At 40.0% G+C, this 21,299-nt stretch overlaps 1 protein-coding gene across 2 annotated transcripts in view; it reads left to right on the top strand.

Annotated features, from left to right (window-relative positions):
- The window catches only part of LOC129177986 (ephrin type-A receptor 6-like), a 70,742-nt gene that overhangs the window by 48,489 nt on the left and 954 nt on the right, over positions 1-21,299 (top strand). The window contains exons 9-19 of one of the 2 annotated variants that reach the window (XM_054769578.1): positions 11,265-11,389; positions 12,604-12,766; positions 13,242-13,347; positions 14,455-14,525; positions 16,325-16,450; positions 17,030-17,215; positions 17,297-17,358; positions 17,442-17,657; positions 17,730-17,897; positions 17,970-18,163; positions 21,092-21,241. In XM_054769578.1, coding sequence (XP_054625553.1) covers positions 11,265-11,389; positions 12,604-12,766; positions 13,242-13,347; positions 14,455-14,525; positions 16,325-16,450; positions 17,030-17,215; positions 17,297-17,358; positions 17,442-17,657; positions 17,730-17,897; positions 17,970-18,163; positions 21,092-21,241 — 1,567 coding nt within the window. The remainder of the gene's footprint in view (positions 1-11,264; positions 11,390-12,603; positions 12,767-13,241; positions 13,348-14,454; positions 14,526-16,324; positions 16,451-17,029; positions 17,216-17,296; positions 17,359-17,441; positions 17,658-17,729; positions 17,898-17,969; positions 18,164-21,091; positions 21,242-21,299) is intronic. The other variant, XM_054769579.1, reaches the window with a different exon arrangement.

The raw sequence follows: 21,299 nt of genomic DNA, 5'->3' as shown, positions 1-21,299 counted from the left end.
AGACACTGTATTGCTATGTTTAAAGCGGTGGCCGTCTCTTGTGTCACTTCAGAAATGCCGTAGCCTGCGCCCAAGCTGTGCGCAATGTGATGTAAACAAAGCTAGCAGTACTCTGGGAGTGTACGTCAGATACATGTGCATGTCAGACTGGCGCGTATATATAGATCACGTGACAAATGTCATAGTGAGTGATAATTTATTCTTAAGTATGTCAGCATTATTAATAATTTATACCTGATTCCCTTACAAAAAACAACGTGAATCTATGAAACTTCCCCTTCACTGTCCAGTATCCAGGTATTTATTTCACAGTCACACTGGTTGAATTTTTGGCTAAAAAGTTACTGAATTGATTTAAAGTTGCTGAATCATTTTGGATCCTATCGTTTTAAATCAACCAAAATCGTTCTTCAATCATATCGTGAACCACAAATCATGATACGAATCGAATCGTTATTAAAATAAATCGTAACACCCACAGTTATTATGTCTTTTTATTGCTTATCATGTCTAGTATATTAGGTAGTACGAGTATAAAAGGTGACTGTAGGGGTGTTAGTTCATGTTTACAGGGCTCTAATAAAGTAAAAAATGTTGAGCTGCTGCAGAGCGAGGGGCTTATTAATGTCAACATTAGGGTCGTTTCCACAGGCTTGAACAACAAATGCATTAATTTATCTCTGCCGTCAAGTGCCAACAGGCCAGACAGGTGATTCCGATGCATTTTTTTTAAAATAAAGTTTTAAAGGATAAAGGATTTCATTCTTATTAATTGTGGTCAACATGTAAATAATAGGCTATACATGTACCTATATAGCACAGGGGTGCTCACACTTTTTCAGCCTGTGGGCTACTTTGTCCCAAAGATCTACCTCCTACTGTAAACATATAAAATATGTGTATTTATTTTATTTATAAATATGAGTATTTATGTACATTGTACATGTATATCACACAATCAAAATGATCTACCTCTTACTATAAAACACACAGCATATATACAATCCAAGCGGTAAACTTTGCAACTACTACACTAAATACTAATGATTTGTATTTCACTTTCACACTTTCAAAGTTTACAGGTCATCAAAATAGTTGATATCATTCAGTAATTCACAATTCAAACCAATATGGCAATAAAAATAATTACCCATAATTCCTCAATAGTTGTGTACATAAACTGAGTAATATTTCAGTGAAAATAGCAACGTAGCGTTCGTCACGTATTACGTCAAGTTAGCATTTCCTATACATTACAGCTATTGTATACCCAAAATGAAAAGGGTTATGCAAAAGACAATGCAGCCGCAGTCAAGGCAACGTATTAAAAAGCTTTCAACAATGGGCTTCCAATCTTCCAATTCATCATGAAATAATAGTTTAACAAACAAACTTGGAGAAAATATAGAAATGTGTGTTAGTTAGTTTTGTGTTAGTTACACTGCATAACTAGGATAGTATCCAGCACCTTTAACAGCATAAGAGGTAAACGGATAAATGGGTGGATGTCAGGTGTAACATATTTATTCCATTAGCACAGGCAGGCATCTCTTTTTTTGTTTTAGAGCAATAGCTGGGCTCCAGAGCATCGCCCATTTTGCCGCTTGGCCCGGCCATTGTGGCCTGAATTTTGTCTTAATTTGCAGCTCCATGCTGATCTGAGGTCAGCTGCAGCGTGCAATTCTCAACGGTGCTTTGTCTTGGCCTTGAATTAGGAACCAAAAGTTCAGTGGAAATCTGAACTCTCTCGTCTATGGAGACAAATATGGATTGAATAATTGATGGATCAGCATAAACCCCGGAAAAGCTGGAGAGTTGATGAATAAATTATAAATGTTATGAAAACATTATATGGCATACACGTGTTATCCTTTCATTGGACAGAATTAAAACTGCAATACAATTACAATTGCTTATAGTAAATCGTTGTCTCTTGCTTGCAGTAATGGGCAGCTGTTAAATACAGTGATTATATTAACAAAGCTTGCCACAGAATTTTATTACTGCTAAAAATGATTAAGTGATATGAAGGTTTAATCATGATCACGCTCTAGTTTGTCATTATTGTAATTAACAAGCAACCAATACAGAATTTGTGTTACATTGGCTTTATTAACATTTTGGAACCAAATTAAAGCAACAAGCTCAGGAAGCGCAAACCTCTCGCAAGGCAACACAATTTCAGCATGGTGGCATTTACTGAGCCATGGCGCCCTGCCACGATCCATTACATGTAGCGGAAACCCTGATTGTTTGGAAGATAAACCCGTAAGTCAGTTATATTGCGTAATGACCTCCTGCAATTTCCAATGGGTTGACAAGCTCGTCGTGAGTTTATTCATAGCTCATGATTGGCTCCTGTCACATAAAGAGCTGACTGGTCCTCACACTCATGCGCGCCACAATATGCCGTTTTATGACACATGCGGCTTATACACTGGTGCGGCTTATACACCGGAATTTACAGTAATTGTCGAAAGCTTTTGTCAAATCCATAAATACTGCAGCTGCACGCTTTCTGTGGTCTATAGCATTGGTAATTTCCTTGGTAATTTTGATTAGTGACCTTGAATATCACAGAAATTGTTGCAGATATCAGCTTTACTAATTCCTCAGCTAATTCAAGATTTAAACAAAAATGTGCATACCTCCTGTCCATTGGTTGTGAATTTGCTGTTTTCAAACCGTGAAACATATTTATGAGTTAGTATTTTTCCGAACAGCAATGTTGTCGCTCATGGATTGTCATCATTTGGAAACCAGATGTCAGGTATGTGTATCACAAGCCATCCTGAGGCCACCAGACTGACAGGAGGAAGTTGGGATGCAAACTAATCTCTGGAGAGGAGGAGAAGCGGCCTGGGGGGATGTTCCCATTAGGATGCCGAGAAAGGATTAACTTGTCAAACTGCCTCTGCTCAATTGACATACTGTACACACACACACACACACACACACACACACACACACACGCAGATTCAGGCATTCATATAAGCAAGCGAAGGAAGCGTTGCTTTCACCACCTACAGCCTTGCATATTTGGTAAGACAGCAGCCTACATGCTTTCTTTATTAGCATACAGTACACTGTATAGTAGAGCTTATTACACAACTTTATATGGCGTTACCCTTTATTCACTGGGTGTAATTAGAAAATTGTACATTAAATAGACAGATGTTTCATTCCATTAGTGAGAGTTGAGGAAATGAAGAGAGACTAAAAAGAGATGAGAGATTCAAAGTGTAATTGATATTTAAATGTAACGGCGGAGTGACTTGGATTGCCTTGTCTTATTAATTAAGTGCTTTCAACGCGAAGGAGGTTCAACGCTGATGGTGACGATGTCGAAGGAAAGCGAGAGGTAGGAGATCGAAGGAGAAAGGCAGGAGTGAAGTGTCTGCAGGGTGTGGAGGCCGGCCACAGAGGCGAGGCTGTGAAAATTAGGTGATAGGAGGGGATGATAAAACTGTCCTTTTTTTGAGGTATTGTACATTTTAGCATAGGATGCAGTTTTCCTGCAGTATAAATGTAACTATAAATAATGAGTAACAACATTAAAAATTCTAACAAAACAAGGTTTACAGAGTGATTCAATGTTAACCCTTCAAAGTCTCACAAATTCAACATTTCAACTTATTGAGACGTCACAAAATGTTGCAAAACATTCATTTTTGTTATCCAGTTCAGGCTTAGATAGTATTGTCTAAATCCCTCACTCTGAACAAATTATGTCCAAAGTGTCAATATTTAGTGTGAACACCATTGTTATCTACCACTGCCTTAATCCTCTTGGGCATGGCAGTCAGTCACCTTTTCCTTTTCCAGCCCTCTTTGTTGACTCACCTTCACTCTTCTACTTTCCGCTTGAGGATGCCCCAGAGGTGTTCAATTGGGTCCAGGTCTAGAAGAGACACACTTGGCCACTCCATTACCTTCACCCTCAGCTTCCTAAGCAAGGCACTTTTCATTTTGTTGCTGTGTTTGGGGTCATTATCATGTTGGAAAACTACCATGCAGCTGAGTTTCCCAAGGGAGGGGACCATGCTCTGCTTCAGGATAGAACAGTACATGTTGGAATTCATGTTTCCCGCATTGCCCCAGCGCCCCATTATTGTTAATAATGGCTGTGGGTCAAGTCATTTTCAGTGTATAGTAAATCTATACTCCTATACGGGCTTAACCATGATTACTCTAAAGTAATCCAAGTTTCATTTTTATAGTATTATTCTTATTATATGCTAAATATATATGTACATATACATTATATAGTTAAATATGTAACGGATGCCAGCCTGTGAGGCTGTGCAAGTGTACGTTGGTAAACCTCACTCCCTCTGCCTCAAGAGCTGCGCTGAACACGCTGTCGACAGTCTGGGCTTTTGGCCGTGTGGTCAGCGCTCTCGTCTCCCATTGCGAAGGTCCTGTGTTCGAGGCCCCAGAGCGGGCAGTGTGAAGCAGGATGGGTTACATAAATATAGATATCCTAAAATGTTTTCAACACCAAATATCAAATATAATCATAGAAACACACATGCTAGTTAAATATATCTATATTTCTGTTAGATGAAGGCCACACAGCCAACAATGCTGACCAATCGTAATCGATATACCACAAGTTCAGTATCAACCAGATAATTTGCTCTGTACCGCACCACCCAGCGACGTGCGGTGAGGCACTGACTCCATTGTAGTTACATGTCATGAGCTCAGTCTAGAGCAGGGGTGTCAAACTAATTTTCACTTCGGGTCACATCGACATAATGGCTGTCCTCAATGGGCCAGATGTAACTTATAAATAAAACTAAATGTAATCGAATGTAATGTAAAATAAACGTAACAACTCCTTCATGTTAAATAACTCTAAATTTATGACAAACATTACAGTTGCATAGAAAAAAAATATCTTTACTTGTTGCTCTGTTACAACATAAATCATTTGAATTTGTCAGCTTATGAAACCCACACTACTCCATCAATCAAGGATCAAACTATCCAAGTGAATTAAGAAAAATAACATAAAGTTATGACATTAACTTTGTTCAAAACGTTTTTGTCCAAGTTAAAATGGGCTTAATTACTGTAAAATCAACAATTGTGAGCTGCTAACAACATGTATGACAGATGTAGCATTTTACAAAAAAAGGCTGCACAGTCTTGCATCCAACTGATGGTTTGACTACAATCATTTGTCTGCATACAAACATAAAACCTGCAAATACTAAATAATTGCAACAGCAGCTACACATAAATAATATGTAATCAACTAAAAATGACAAAATAATAGTTGACTCAGTATATTGGTCAAGTTTTTAGGTTAATAACTAACCTAAAAACTGATATTTTTTTAAATCTGTAATTGGTCGGGACACACCTGCTCACAGACCTTCAGCATGCACAGCTTCAAACAACGCTCCCTCTGAAAAACACTTGGAAGCGTGGGCAATTTCTTCAGCCACAATAAAGCTAGCTTCCATTGCCGCATTGTTTTTGGCTGTGGATTTCGTGACCACACTCTGCTGCAACCACAGTTTGCCTTTTAATTCTTGGGCAATTTGTTGCTTTTCTTGAAGGCTAGCTTTGGCGTACTTAGCTCCGTGTTTAGTGTCAAAATGCCGACGCAGATTGTACTCTTTAACAACCGACACCGCTTCGTAACACAAAACACATATCGGTCTTTCTCCTTGAAGCACAGACAAGTACCTGCCTTCCCATCTTTCTTGAAACGGTCTTCTATCCGCATCAACTTTTCTCTCCCTGGACATTTTGGGATCATTATTTGTCAATTCAACTCGTTGGCATTGATTAGAGTCCCTCCGTTTAGTGGCGGTGAGCCATCACTTCGTATTGTAGTCGATAGGCATTGTGGGAAATGTAGTTTTTGATCAGAGCACGCTTTTGACCTATTTAATTGCTCTCGCGGGCCGCATAAAATGACGTGGCGGGCCACATTTCGCACGCGGGCCTTGAGTTTGACACATGTGGTCTAGAGGGAAAGAGTGGCACGAACACTGGCAAAGTCTGGGACAAATGTGAAAGCTACGAATGTGTAGAGGAAAAACAGATTTACTACAAAAAAACAATATCATCAGAATTGTACAAAAATGCGTGAACTGATACTCTTAAAACTCACAAAAATGTCTGCTGAGTCTTGATCAGAGGAGGGAGAGAACTGGCCATCCAATTCGTCCCTTCTTAAGCAGACCAGGCCAATTCGGTCCACCTGGGTCAGGTCAGCTGCTGAGCACATAGGAGAGAGCGAGAGAGAGAATGAGAGAGAGAAATTTCACAACAAAAACAACACAACGGCTCAAGGGCCGTAACATGTTAATACATGTTGCTCATTACGAGGATACCAAAAATGTAAAAAATGGCATAATACAGTAGTTTAAAAATAAATTGAAAACAGACCTGGAAAAAAGCAGAATTAAAAACAAAAAAATCCCCAGACAGTTTGACAAGCGTATTGATTTGAGAGGGGTGATATGTCTGATCTGGCTTTCTTATGTGGTCAGCATACAAATAAAGTAGATGCATGCCGTGCAGTTTCAACACACAGGCAAGCGCATGAGCTGGAAACTCAGAGTGAAGGCAACAAAGAAAAAACAGTTGTTCACTTGCGTGCATAGACACATTGTTATGATACAAGCCTATCTGAAAGTCTGCAGAGTTTCTTTTTGGCTTCTCTACCAGAGTGGCGATTTAATATGGTACCCTTACACTTCTCAATGCATCAGTGCTAAGCAGAGTGCAGAGGACAATCACTCGAATGCACAAACAGTGAACTGCACTCTCGTCTAAATACACTGGCGTTATTGCTCAGCAGAGCTTTATTCAACCAACATTCAACCCTCACATTTCACTGCACAATAAAAAGGCACACAGGAGCAAAGTGATTCTTTGTCAAGATTTGCACAATTGCGTAACTGAAATCTTTTGACACCTAAATAGAATGGGATTACTGTACTTCAATAAACATCATATTATATTTATAATGGCTGGTGCTTTGTGTCCCAATGGACATTCTTCCATAAACTATAAAAGGATGTGTCAACATGAAGCTCAAACTACCGAAAAGGAGGTCTGATTTCTCTGTCCTCAATGCATCCTCCATGTGTGCAACTGCACTGCAGCTGTTCACTTGTGATCAGAGAAACCAAGACACATGCTTATCCCAGGTGGGAACTACAGCCCATACGTGCGATGTAAAGTGGACAAAGTTCCAACTAATGAGGTCATGTTTTTATTATTATTAGTATTTTTTCTCAGTTTAATGTGATGTCTTTATTCAGGAGATTCATTTTTTTCCTCAAGTGGGCTTCCTTCTGCTTTCATCCACCTTCCTTTGGGAATAAGGCCAGCATCTATTTATATGCTTAGATGCTGTAGAGATCCATCCTCATGGGACATCTTCCCAGCTCTCCCAGCTCCCTCCCTCTCTTCTTCCTCTTTTTCCACCTCCTGTCCTTTCTATATCTCTCTTATCTCTAACTATATACTGTTCAGTTGGAGGTTAAAGTGTTTTCTTTTTTCATTTTGCCTGGAATCAAGCTATGTCGTCTACTCTGGGGCTTCTTTGCTAGAATATTTCTAGTTTCTAAAGAACAGTTATAACAACAATAGCAGAACACTCGTTAGATTCTAGATTGCTGATTTGAAGATCTGCATCAAAGTGCACACGTTCATAGACGCTGTCCTGTTGCATATATCGGATACCGTCATGCCTCGCCATTTCATGGATCGAATTTCAGAGCTTTCACGGTTTTAAAAGATATATTAAATAATACAATCATGCTGTTTTGTGGTTGAATATAGCCTATTGTTATTTTAAAAATATGCCTTTTGAAGTAAACTAAGTATTTTTTGCTTAGGTTAAGCATTTTTGCAAAATGAACTAAAATACATATATAAGGCATTCAGAAGATGCATTCAAACAGGCTGTGAATGATATGTAGTGTTTTACACTGGTCAATAGGTGTCAGTAATGTTACTGTAATGTTCGGTGAAACACATTAACGCTCGACTTGATCCCCAGTATAACAGGCTTTTACTGCAGGTTTGAATGATCTCACAACAGGCACAATAATCCCTGATAAAAACACCGGCTGCTGTTGTGGCCGTAACCCACGTAAAGCTAAAACTCGATGTCACTTCCTGTCCGCCCCCCACTCAGCTTCCCGAGGGAACATACTTATAGCAACACACACAAGCATGAGTCTTATATAAATGGCTTATTTACTCTTATTATGGCAACTATGTTGGGTAATATGAATGTAAAGGTGACTGCGGTGGTGTTAGTTCATCTCTAAAGGGCTCGAATAATGTTAAAAATTTATTTAGAATGTCGTAAATAGGTTTTCTATGCTCTAACTATATATTATTATATATATAATATATATTATTATTTATAAATATTCTATTTATAAATAAGGACTCCTACTTCACGATAAACGAGGGATTTCTCTATGTAAGATTCCTTATAATGCATTCACGAAGAATTTAAGGAAAAGCATTATGAAAATTGTGAAAAAGATTAGTTTCTAAAAAATGCACATGCCCTTCTGACAGAACTTAAATGCTCCACACATCAAATGCATGTGCAGCTCTATCCATGCATGGTAATACATACATAGCAGTTCTCTGCAATGAGAGATCCCCTCCAGTAATTTGGATCTGGCAGAGATTCTCCTCCACCAAGTTATGCATTTTTATCAACCTACTCACATAGAGAATCATCCTAGTTCCATATAACCAGGATGGGTGCTACACCCGTCTCACAGCACGTATACTGTAGTAAAATGGTATGTGTTGTACTCATATGGATGGAGATTATGTTCCAAAGATAATTGAATGAAATGTGCATGTGTCTATAGCCTAAATGTCACTATTAAGATACAAGAGGTTACTGTACATGTTCTCTCTGTGCTTGTGTGGGTTCTCTGCAGGTAGTCTTGTTCCCTACCTCATACCAAAACATTTAAGACTCTAAATGGCCTGTAGGTGTGAATGTGAGTGAGAAATGTTTGTCTGTACGTGCCCTGTGATTGACTGGCGGCCAGTGCAGGGTGTACCCTGCCTCTCACCCATTGTCAGCGCACTGTGACCTTCCAGAGTCTTAGCAGCATGACGAACGGGTAGACTTCTATATGAGCACAACACAGAAAATTATTTCCTGTCAGCTCTCGTAGGCTCTCCTCAGCATGCAACTATTAAGATTTGGCTCCCTCCCTCCCTCTTTGTGTTTGCCTGTAGCAGGCTGCTGTTTTCAGAGACGAAGTGATCACATACAATCCTGCACGGCATCAAATTGAACACCAATCTAAAATCTGTTCTAATTAGCAACTGATAGCAATAGAGGAGTATTTAGTGTTGCAGCTATTTCCCTCAGGATGTGATAGGAATAAAAAAACAGATCTAACAAAGAGACAATTAGACTCAGCATATGGATCGAAAAACAATGAATGAGAAGCTTCATTAGGCTTGAAAGTGTAACTAAGTTTCCCATGTAAACCTGAAAGTTGCTTGGTTTAATGTAGTTGTTGTAATGCATCTTCTTTTACATGTAAGGGGCCAAAGAGTGACTTATATGTCATCATTTGTTTTGCTTATTTTAGTGCGTATACTTACTATATAACCATTACGCTGGTTTGGATGTTATTGTGATAGTGCTGTTTTACTTGTTTCTGCTCTGCTCAGCTGGCCTAAAATGTCAGTTGCCGCAGAGACAGGGAAACTTCTCTACTGACGCGAGATTTAAAAACTGAAGTGATCCTCTCTATTTCACATACGAGCCGAGCAGACATGACATACGAGCCATTAATAACTGCAGCGAGCGACTCGATTGAGCTATTCCCCCAACATCTCTAGTGCCACCTTCCGCTACAACAGGAAGAGTGTGTTATCAAAATACGAGACGTCAGCAAATGTGTGATGTGGCCTTGCAAAATTGCTTAATAGACAACACAGTTAAATTACTGGATGCTGTTATTTCCCAGTCCTGTATTGTTAATGACATATTTGACATGACTCATTTCGCCTCGCTATCAATTAAGTAACTAAATTTGTCATATTCCGTATGCATTATGAATGCTCATACTGTATGTGTTTATAGTTGCAATTCAAGCATTTGAATTTATGCACTGGATAGATGTTGGACAAAGCTTATACTGTATATGAATGTATTTTCCACCTTGGGCGTGAGGTTTGCATCAGTCAGCAATGAAACTCCTACATTCTATGCACACCTTCCCCTCTGCTGGATTTTGCTTTAAAAATAGCTGCAATGGTGGAACTGCTGAACTGTGAAGCATCGTGTCGGGTTGAGTTGCTGCTAGAAAATGTTGGTTTCATGACAAGATGTGAAAGTAGCGTTTGCATCCCTCTGCCCCGACTTACTGTGACGCACCACCTCTCTGAAGTGCCGCATTCTGGCCTTTGATTTTGGTCTTTTCGCACGTCTACTTAGCAGATGATGATGAGGACTAGATAAAGATGTCACTCCAGGCATGAATTTGTATTCAAGTAATGAGAGCAGCTCGCTTGATAAGAGGGTGTGGATCTTTTAGTTTGCCTGTGTTTAAATGAGGGATTTATTAATAATTGATAGTAAATATTTGAATCTCAGTGAAACGTGTTTGCCTCCCTCGTGTGTCTCACAAATTCACACAAATCACAGTTGAAGTAGGTGTACGTTACAAAATGATCCATACCCAAATGACTGTTCTTTATATGTAAATGTGTCCTATAGAGTGAATCCTCCTAGCTGAGACCAAGCTATTGCATTTGTTTTCTCCAGCAAGGCGACTAAGGGTTAATGGTATGTACGTATGTGCCAGAGGCACTTTCTTCAAGGTGTGCCTTTGTGTGTGTTTTATTTTCGATTTGGAGTTCTGAAAACTTTTCTCATGTCGTCTGAAGATACTTCAGAATGGTTTTTGAAAGCACATCTCTGAACTGTTTGGAATCACTTTTGAGTTCATTTCAAGAGTAAATAACGTCTGATGCAGACTTCAGTCGGTCTTTTTCTTTAGATTTCTTCCGTATACTTTCCTGTCAATATTCACTATGTACTTCAAAGGAGCATACTGTATACATGATTTAGATTTGACCTATCCAAGTCAACCTGTGTGCTTAATGATTTGGATTGAAAATGATGTCAGTGGTTTATTTTACACAAAGCCTATACAATAACAGATTAATTTAACTTTGTTTTTGTTTTTTAATTTCACAAGTTTTTCTGTAATCTTTGTGCTCGATGTGTCCTTTAGGTCCTGCGCTGGTGGGTGTCATCAGGAAGGATTGGGCCACTGATAACAGTATCGCCCTCTCCTGGACAGAAGAGGAACATCCGCCATTAGACATTGTGGACTATGAAGTCAAATACTACGAGAAGGTGATAAATAATGTACTTTTTATGATCGAAACTAACAATTGTGATTTGCAATATGACAATAAATATTATAATATAAATATAATACATACATATATAATACATTATTTATTTTAACAATACAACAATACATATACTGTAGGTACATCTGAATGAATTGAGACATTGTGCAAAATTAAATTAATTTCAGAAGCTGTAGACTATTTAAAAACTCAGGAAGTCTTTTGCAGCTCATTTGGTAATGAGAGTGTCACAACAGTATTTTAATGTTGAACGTTTTTTCCACCATACCTCAACTGCCCCCCAATTTTAGCTGCATTGTTAGCTGTCATCCATATGCATCCCTATCATATACATACACACACACATACACCCCTCAGGGACACAAAGGCCAGCCCTTCAGAGCTGTTTTATTGATTTAGATTTTTAATTGCATAATAGACACAATCCCATTTTATCACATTCACGGGTGGAGCGGGCTGGATCGGGGTGCCTACTGCCTATCCCGTGGCGCCAGTCTGCCGGGCGCGGTTGGGGCTGTGACTGTGGACCTGTCCGCTGGCTGTCGCAACGCAGTGGCTCGCCCAGGGAGGCCTGGCTTGTGGGGCATTTTTGTCTGGTTCGCCTACCCTTCCCGGGGGTGGCCCATTGGGGCTGGCCGATGCCGGGGCTTGCGCCGAGGGGGTGACTTGCAGTACTTCCCTGGGACAGACCTGGGCTGGGACCCGTGGTACTGGTGGCGTGCATGCCGCCGTGGTGGCTTGGGGTTGCTGCACCGTGGTGGCTGCTAGGGGGACCGGGCTGTGTCATGATGTGGGGCTTGGTCTTGCTCGTGGGGACCGCGGGCCTGTGGGGTGTGGGGGGCGTGCGCCTTGGGGCCGGGTCTGCCGGGGGCGTGGTGCTCTCCCAGGCGATTGGGCGTTTGTTGCCGCCGGTGTTTGTGCTTTGCTGGGCTGTTGTCCGCACCTTTGCCTCCCCCGGGTCCCCACATATTTGCATAAATTATTACTGACTTAGAGTGTCAGTGAATAAGAAAAAAATGCCTGTTTTTGGAAATACTATTTATATATTTTTTTTTCCCAAAAAAATCTTCAAATCCGTAGAGTCGTGAATGCTGATTCGTTAATATGCGGGGATCCCCTGTATTCCAACATGCAAGTGGTTTCTTCCACTGTCCTTCCATTATGTGCATTAGTTAGTAACTTTTTTTTTTTTAGGAACAAGATCAGCTGAGCTACTCGTCGACAAGGACCAACAATCCCAGTGTGGTAGTATCGGGCCTCAGACCCTCAACTGTCTATGTGTTCCATGTACGCGCTCGGACAACTGCTGGCTACACTGCTTACAGTTCCAACTTTGAGTTCTCGACTGCAGCTGAAGGTATGATCAACAACTATATAAAATGTCTGAGGATAATAAATGCGGATTATTTTCTATGGATCAGTGAAACGCATCAGTACTTCCTCAAGCATGATCTATTTCTTCAGAAGTTTTATAAGCTCTTTGATCAACCCAGGCTGGGCAGCTATGCATATTATTGTTTTTACGCTCATATAACACGCTGCTGATTGTAAATCTACTTCCTTCAGGACACACTAAAAACTTTCCCATACATATTTAAACACTCATTTGCCACAACATTACATAAAAAAACTACTGAAATCCAACGCAAGCGCTGCAAAAGGATAATACATATTGTAATGATCCATTTTGATTTTATTTTCATTTAACATCTGTTTATTGATGTGGTTGCAATTTGCAATGCACTGTATTATACTGATATGTTACTAATATGTTGCGCTATCATGAAAGATAGCGTAAATCTTACACATTGTGTACCGTGCTTTTTCTTCAGCACCTGATGTCGCAGATCAGGGTCAAGTGCTGGTTGTTGTCACAGCATCTGTTGGTGGCTTCTCACTGCTGGTCATCCTTACGCTCTTCCTCCTCATAACTGGACGGTGAGACACCTTAAGCAACTTTCTTGCAGGCACACACACGCACACACACACCCACACACACACACACACACATGCACATCCAGAAGTCTGCTAATGGACTATTTTTTTGGCCACCAAGCAGGCACTCTTATTTTCCAAATGGCTGACCAAATTTTCTGCTTAATTACTCAGCATGTAATTCACAAACCAGCCATTTGATCCATTCCATTAGCTCCCTCTGTTTAGCTCATATTTGTGACATCCGTGAGATTCTGGTTCGGAAATTAATTTTTTGTTTTTCCATGAGCAGCATTTCATAGTAAAATAGAACAATTACGAAGAGACAGTCGATAGTTTTGTTTACACTATAAGGTGATTGTGGTATGATCTGGGGTGACATTTTTAACTCTTAACTCTCTGCAAACAGTCACAGTTTCATGGTAGTTATACAATAGGAGGAGTAGTAACAGTGGTACTAGTTTAGTAGTGGTTATCCTGAGATGTTCTTTTTCATGCCAGCAGCGAGAAACCACTGGAGCTAACATATAGGTTTTAAAGTGACTTCAGAGTACGATTTTTAGGTTGAGTGTTAGTTTTCTTTTGTCATACCAATGATAAAAACTAAAGTGACTGACTCTACACTCTTGTTCGGACACAGCTTCACAGAGGCTGTAGAAGCCTTTATTAATGTCTGACAATATTCAGAAATTGTCTTGCATGATTCTAAATCTAAATGACCGTGCTAACTTCTTGTAGATCATTCTTACTGTAATCAACTATCAGTTTAGAATGACAAATGAAAAAAATGAAAAACAAAATATTGAAAAAGGCTATGAACATTTTTTAAACATATAGTCAAAATTTAGACCAGTCCAGGGTGTACCCCGCCTCTCACCCAAAGTCAGGTGGGATAGGCTCCAGCATATCCCCGCGACCCTAATTAGGATACGCGGCATAGAAAATGGATGGATGGATGGATGGATAGTCAAAATTTTGAAAATAATGAAAATGCAGTAGCGTAGCAGACCAATAAAGAGTAGCAACTAGTCCCATACCCAGTTTCTATACTTCCAGGAAATCAACCGTCAGAAATCAGTCAGTATTCAGTAAATGTGGTCATCTTCACAGGTGTCAGGGATATATCAAAGCCAGGATGAAGTCAGAGGAGAAGAGGAGGACACGCTTCCGTAGTGGGCATGGTAATGTTATGTTACGGTTTCTGTTGACTTTGTGTTACATATACACACACACATAAAGATACATGGGCTAATGGATTTCTATATTTCTGACTAATGACAACAAATATTGTTTCATATTGTTTAATAAATATACATTTAAGTTAAGGTCAAAATGCTGGCTCCAATGACGTGTTAAATCTGTGCTTTTACTAGGGATGTCCGATATTATCGGTCCCATATAATTTTAAGGATGGTATTGATTTTTATCCCTACAGTAAAAGCTAATACAGAACTTTTAGCACCAAGCTAAATTTGCAACATTGCCCAAATTGGTGCATCATGAAGTTAATACTGTGCTGCTCAAAAGTCTGTGAGATTAAGGCAACCCTATATTTAAAGCATAGTAACATCAAAACGTACAATGAACTTACCAGCGTCTTAGAAATTGCGGGGGTGGGTTACCATTACACACACTAGTCTTACTCACGGTGTTTTTCAAAGAAAGAGCTAAAAAAAAAACACAGCAACAAAATAGGGAGATAACAACAGACAAACGAGAAATGCAGAATAACCGACAACCATGTGAGCTCTAAACATGTACAGTAACTCAGCGGCTGTTTACAACAACAATGCAGCAAAGCTCGCTGGCAAACGGGAAGCTCTGCTGTCAAAACAAGATACGTAGACGCCGTTTCGCTGAGCCGTAGGTCAGCATCGCCGCCATATTGGATGTGGCAAGGCTGCGCTGTAAGTGAATACAAGGAAATGTACTTCATAAAACGACTTTCTACAAAGAAATTTAAGTTAATGCCTCTCGTTTATACATTTACACATGCACTAATATACTTGGCACCAAAACAATGTATTTGATCTTCTCAGATGGCTCAGATAAGAACTTTATTGATCCAACACGGTAGTAATTCATCAGCTACAGAGCATAAAGTAGTGCCGAAAGACCATATACAGTATATATATACATAGTAGTTTTAATGCAATAAAATAAGAATATAAAATAAGAACATGAAAGTTAGCAATCAAAACAATAATCAGCAAATTCATGTATTTTATACAATACCCCTTTAACTAAAAATAAATTAAATCTTTCCAAAAATGACATAAATCAAGGCATAAGAAACACAAATGTATTCTTATATAAAATATGTAATACATTAATTGTCTACTCAGAGATGGGTGGCGTAGCCAACAAAACAACTGTACTCATTTAAGAGTATGGTAACTTTACAACAATTTTACTCAAGAAAAACATGTGTGATGTTATCGGTATCGGTTGATATCGTAATCAGAAATTGAGAGTTGGACAATATTGGCATCTCGGTTTCCGGCAAAAAAGCCAGTATCAGACATCCCTAGTTTTTACCCATGCATTCTCCACAGTATCTTCTTGAAACTATTATTGAGCAAAGCAAGTTTTTTTCCAGCCTCCTCAGTTTGAACTGACAGTAATACAGATAGTTTCCAGCTCTATCATTGGTTCCATTCAGCATGCGCACTGTTTACTGCTGCAGGGATTCCAGCTGCAGACTGTGAAGCCTGACAGCCTCCACTGTTAGATGTTGGCATTGTTTTAAGCATTAATTCGACTGTCACCTTATTGAGTAGTCAGACTAGAAGCTTCACTTGTTTAAGAGCACACTAAATAGATCAGACAGGCAAGGTAAAATATATACCTGTGCAAGGTATTTTCAGCTGTTGTCTAAGAGTTTTCATTTTCAAATAATTTACCATATTTTATAAACCACATTAAACACTATTTCAAACCTGAAGAGCAAAGTTGTATGTTGTCTTTCTTCTCTTACCAGTTCCATTCTCTGGGATAAAGACTTATGTGGACCCAGACACTTATGAAGACCCCACGCAGGCTGTGGAGGAATTTGCAAAAGAGATAGACCCCTCATCTATATGCATCGACAGGGTGATTGGCACAGGTGAATGGAAATATTGTTCGCTAGGTTACTACATAATTGACCAAATACAATACTGTATATGACATGTTGTCCCATTACAGGAAAATACCAGTGATGTAAAGGTGCTTCATTTATTTGTATTTTTATTCAACATAATATATATTTTTGTTTTAAATTTGAAGTTTTAAATTTCACATTACCCTAACTAGTATAATATACTGTACTTAAAAGATAAAAGATACTGACTCTGTTTATTAGCCAAGCAAATAAATGTTTCTGTAAATCTAGCGCCATCTGCTGGAGACAGTTTGTAAATGGCTTTTTAACTAGAAACGTACAATATGTCCTTCACTGCTCTCTTTAGTGGCAAAGTTGAGTGAATGAATCAACTGTCAGCAGTATTAAGCCCCAGTTAACACACTTTAAAATCAACAATGCAATTAATTAATCTAATTGACATGTTAAATCTTGCTGCAACCTTCCTTCTGAGAACTGCTTTTGAAATACTAGCAGCAGGAATTTCTAGAAATGTTGTAAACATGGAATCAAATTAAACTGCAAGCAGTGGCTGGTTATGTTCATATATCTGCTCCGATACAGGAGAATTTGGCGAGGTTTGTAGTGGTCGTTTACGCATACCTGGAAGGCTGGACATTGCTGTGGCAATAAAAACTCTTAAAGGCGGCTACATGGACCAGCAGAGGAGAGACTTTTTGCGTGAAGCATCCATCATGGGGCAGTTTAACAGCCCAAACATCATCAGACTGGAAGGAGTGGTCACCAAGAGTAAGCTCTATGTGTGATGTGTGTCTAATATCTGTTACATTCTTCTTCTGCTACTTTCACTCACTCCATGTGTTTCCTCAGGCAGGCCTGTGATGATAGTGGTGGAGTACATGGCAAATGGAGCACTTGATTCTTTCCTACGGGTTTGAACATATTAGCACATTATATACAGTATATGCACTTTTGTCTTATTTTCTTTAATTAACTTTTTTATATTCATCTCCAGACACGTGATGGCCAGTTCACGGTGCTCCAGCTTGTTGGTATGATGCGTGGCGTGGCAGTGGGCATGGCCTACCTCTCAGAGATGGGCTACGTTCACAGGGACCTAGCGGCTCGCAACATCTTGGTAGATGAAAACCTGGTGTGTAAGGTGTCTGACTTTGGCATGTCCAGAGTGATGGAAGAAGACACAGAGGCAACATACACCGCTACAGTAAATGTGGGTTTTAATTGTGGTCATTTGTAGGATATCTATGTGTCCTCAAGTTCTGCATCCTTAAAGATGATTCAGTTTTACTCTGACCACCAGGGGGGAAAGATACCAATACGCTGGACAGCACCAGAGGCGATCGCTTATGGAAAGTTCTCCTCAGCCAGTGATGTTTGGAGTTATGGCATTGTCATGTGGGAAGTTATGTCATACGGCGAGAGGCCTTACTGGGAGATGTCCAATCAAGATGTAAGATATGGAAACTAGATTGACACTGTTGTTGTGCCAAAACTTTTAGACACCTTCTATTTCCAATGTCAGGTCATTCTGTCAATGGAGGAAGGATATCGATTACCTGCTCCAATGGGCTGCCCCGTCACTCTGCACCAGCTGATGTTGCACTGCTGGCAGAAAGAGTCGAATCAGCGTCCGCGATTCAACAACGTGCTCTGTTTCCTGGACAAACTCATCATCAACCCCAGTGGTCTTCTTACTCTAGTGAATGATACACAGATGTAAGTACCAGCCCTCTCTCTCTCTCTTTCTCTCACACACACACACACACGCACACACACACACACACACACACACACACACACACACACAACAGGCAGGCCCAAATGTGTTGCCTGACAGGTTTTAACCTAACATCAATATTAGGAATACCAACACGAGTACCACATCGAGTCTTAGTCAACCTGTGAGTTAGTGAAACTCAAGTCTTTGTCAAGCACCCGTGAGTCAGTAAAACTCAAGTTTTTGTTGAGCACCTGTGAATCAGTGAAATTCGAGTATTTGTCGAGCACCTTGTGAGTCAGAGGAAGTCGAGTCTTCGTTGAACACCCATGAGTCAGTGAAACTCGAGTCTTCATCAAGCACCTGTGAGTCAGTGAAAGTCACTCTTCCTCAACCCATGAGACAGTGAAACGCGAGTCTTCGTCAAGTACCCACAAGTCAGTGAAACTCAAGACTTCGTCAAGCACCAGTGAGTCAATGAATCTCAAGTCTTCGTAGAGCACCCATGAGTCAGTGAAACTTGCAGTTTTGTTGAGCACCCGTGAATCAGTGAAACCAGAGTCTTCGTCAACCCCTGAATCAGTGAAACTCGAGTCTTTGTTGACCGACGAGTCACCCACGAGTCAGTAAAATTCAAGTCTTCATCAATCCATGAATCAGTGAAAGTCAATGCTTCGTCAAGCACCCACAAGTCAGTGAAATTCAAGTCTTCGTTAACCCGTGAGTCAGTGAACTCAAGTCTTCACCGAGCACCCATGACTCAGTGAAACTCAAGTTTTTGTCAAACCATGAGTCAGTGAAACGCGAGTCTTCGTCAAACCTTGAGTCAGTGAAACTCGAGTCTTTGCTGACCACCCATGAGTCATTTAAATTCCAGTCTTCATAAATCCATGAATCAGTGAAACTCAAGTCTTCATCAAGCACCCACATGTCAGTGTAACTCAAGTCTTTGTCAACCTGAGAGTCAGTGAACTCAAGTCTTCGCAGAGCACCTGTGAATCAGTGAAACTCGAGTCATTGTCGAGCACCTGCGAGTCAGGGGAACTCATGTGTTCTTGAGTCTTCATCAACTCATGAGTCAGTGAAACTTGAGTCTTCATCGAGCACCCGTGGGGCCTCCAGCCAATGGTAAAAAACAAGTAATTGAGACACCAATAAAAATGTCTATTTTCGACACACGGCTCACTCCTCCTTCCCAACCCTCCTGCTAGCTTGATGTTGACATTCTCCTCCAATTGTGGATCAACATCTGCAATAAAAGTGTTGTCATTTTTAGATTCCTACCCTGCCCTGTGTCTCTTCAATATGCCTCACACTCTTATTGCGGACATTTTAAAGTATAAAATGCAGTGAGTCACAGTGTACAAGTTAGTATCACTTTTGTGTCTCACAGCAACTCTGGTGCGTTCAAAGACTGCCAATCAAAGTGCGAAATCTCAACGCTTGATGAAAAACCATTAAGCATAGACATTAACATTAGGGGTGTCACAAGATGCTGTGTCACAAGATCTCGCTAGATTAAAATATGACAAGATTTCTCGTTCAGAAAAAAAGCTGTCTCGTGGGCACTAGGCTTGGGACGACAATAAATTAATTAATCACACAATAAATGAAAATGAACTCGATAATTTTACAAGCCTCAATAGATTGCCATGTAGGCCTACTGTACATGTACAATATGTCTGTTTTCCTCGTCTGCCGCCTCCAAACAGGCAGAAAGAAAGTTCGCTCTGTGCATTGGTTTCAGCGCCGCCATAGAACAACAACATGAATCAAGTGAGCCCTTCTGTCAGTCATACGGTCTCTTTGTCTTGGTAGGTGGAGGCAGGGCCGGTACCATACATATAGAGTGCTGAAGAGTGTAATGCAGTAGAAATTACATTAGTAGACTGCAATATATTATGCAGTGTATATATTATGCAGTGTTTGCCCCCTTCCTGATTTCTTAATTATTTGCATGTTTGTCACACTTTTAAAATGTTTCAGATCATCATCATACGGTGGGTGACAAATATAACGCAGAGTGATTTGTGAAGTCTGATTTTTCGTCATTCTTCATGTCAAAAAATCCAAACTATCACTTTAAGCGAGAAAAAAAATCCAAACCTACAAGGCCCTGTGTGGAAAAAGTGATTGTCCTCTAAACCTAATAACTGGTTGGGCCACCCTTAGTAGCAACAACTGCAACCAAGCCTTTCTCCTTCCGGATTTTTTAGTAAACAGCGGAATTAATGGTTCCATTTATCACAGCAAGTCTTCCAGGTCCTGAAGCAGCAAAACAGCCCCAGACCATCACACTACCACCACCATATTTTACTGTTGGTGTGATGTTCTTTTTCGGAAATGGGGTGTTACTTTTACACTAGATGTAATGGGACACACACCTTCCAAAAAGTTCAACTTTTGTCTCGTCAAGAGTATTTTCCCTAAAGTCTTGGGGATCATCAGGATGTTTTCTGGCAAAATTGAGACGAGCCTTAACAGTCTTTTTGTTCAGCAGTGGTTTTTGTCTTGGAAGTCTGCCGTGCAGGCTGTTTTTGCCCAGTGTCTTTCTTATGGTGGAGTCATGAACACCATGCATTTTCTCTTGCTTCAAACAGTTTCTCATATAAATCTCCATGAGAATTGAATTGAAAAAATTGAATTGAATTGAAAAAAGTCATCATACTGAGGAAAAAAAACTATTATCTGGATCTTCCCCAAAATGTAGTCTTTAACCCTGCTTTAAACTATGGAAACAAAAGGTAAAAGGTCTTATCAGAGGAAAATACTAAAATACATTCAGAAATCTTTCAATATGTGTGTTTCTTCAGCATGCAGTTTATGAGCTTAACCATGCCACACCGTCATGGGTGGTCCTTCAAAGCATATTAAGTATTCATGGTTGCTAATCCATCTGCTTCTTATCTTCTTAATTGCTGTCTCAGTTTCCCTGATTCTCCAGACGACATGCCGGACTATCCTCTCTTCATCTCTATCGGGGACTGGCTTGATTCCATCAAAATGAGCCAATATAAAAACAACTTCATTGCAGCGGGTTATACAACACTGGATTCCATTGCAACAATGAGCATAGAGTGAGTCATCTGTCATAGCATCTTTGACCCGCTGACTCTCTGACTTTGATTTATTCTT

Source organism: Dunckerocampus dactyliophorus, chromosome 3 (genome assembly GCF_027744805.1).
Source record: "Dunckerocampus dactyliophorus isolate RoL2022-P2 chromosome 3, RoL_Ddac_1.1, whole genome shotgun sequence".
Lineage (NCBI taxonomy): Eukaryota > Metazoa > Chordata > Actinopteri > Syngnathiformes > Syngnathidae > Dunckerocampus > Dunckerocampus dactyliophorus.
The sequence above is the reverse complement of the archived record's forward strand: the minus strand, read 5'-3'. Positions and strand labels throughout refer to the sequence as shown.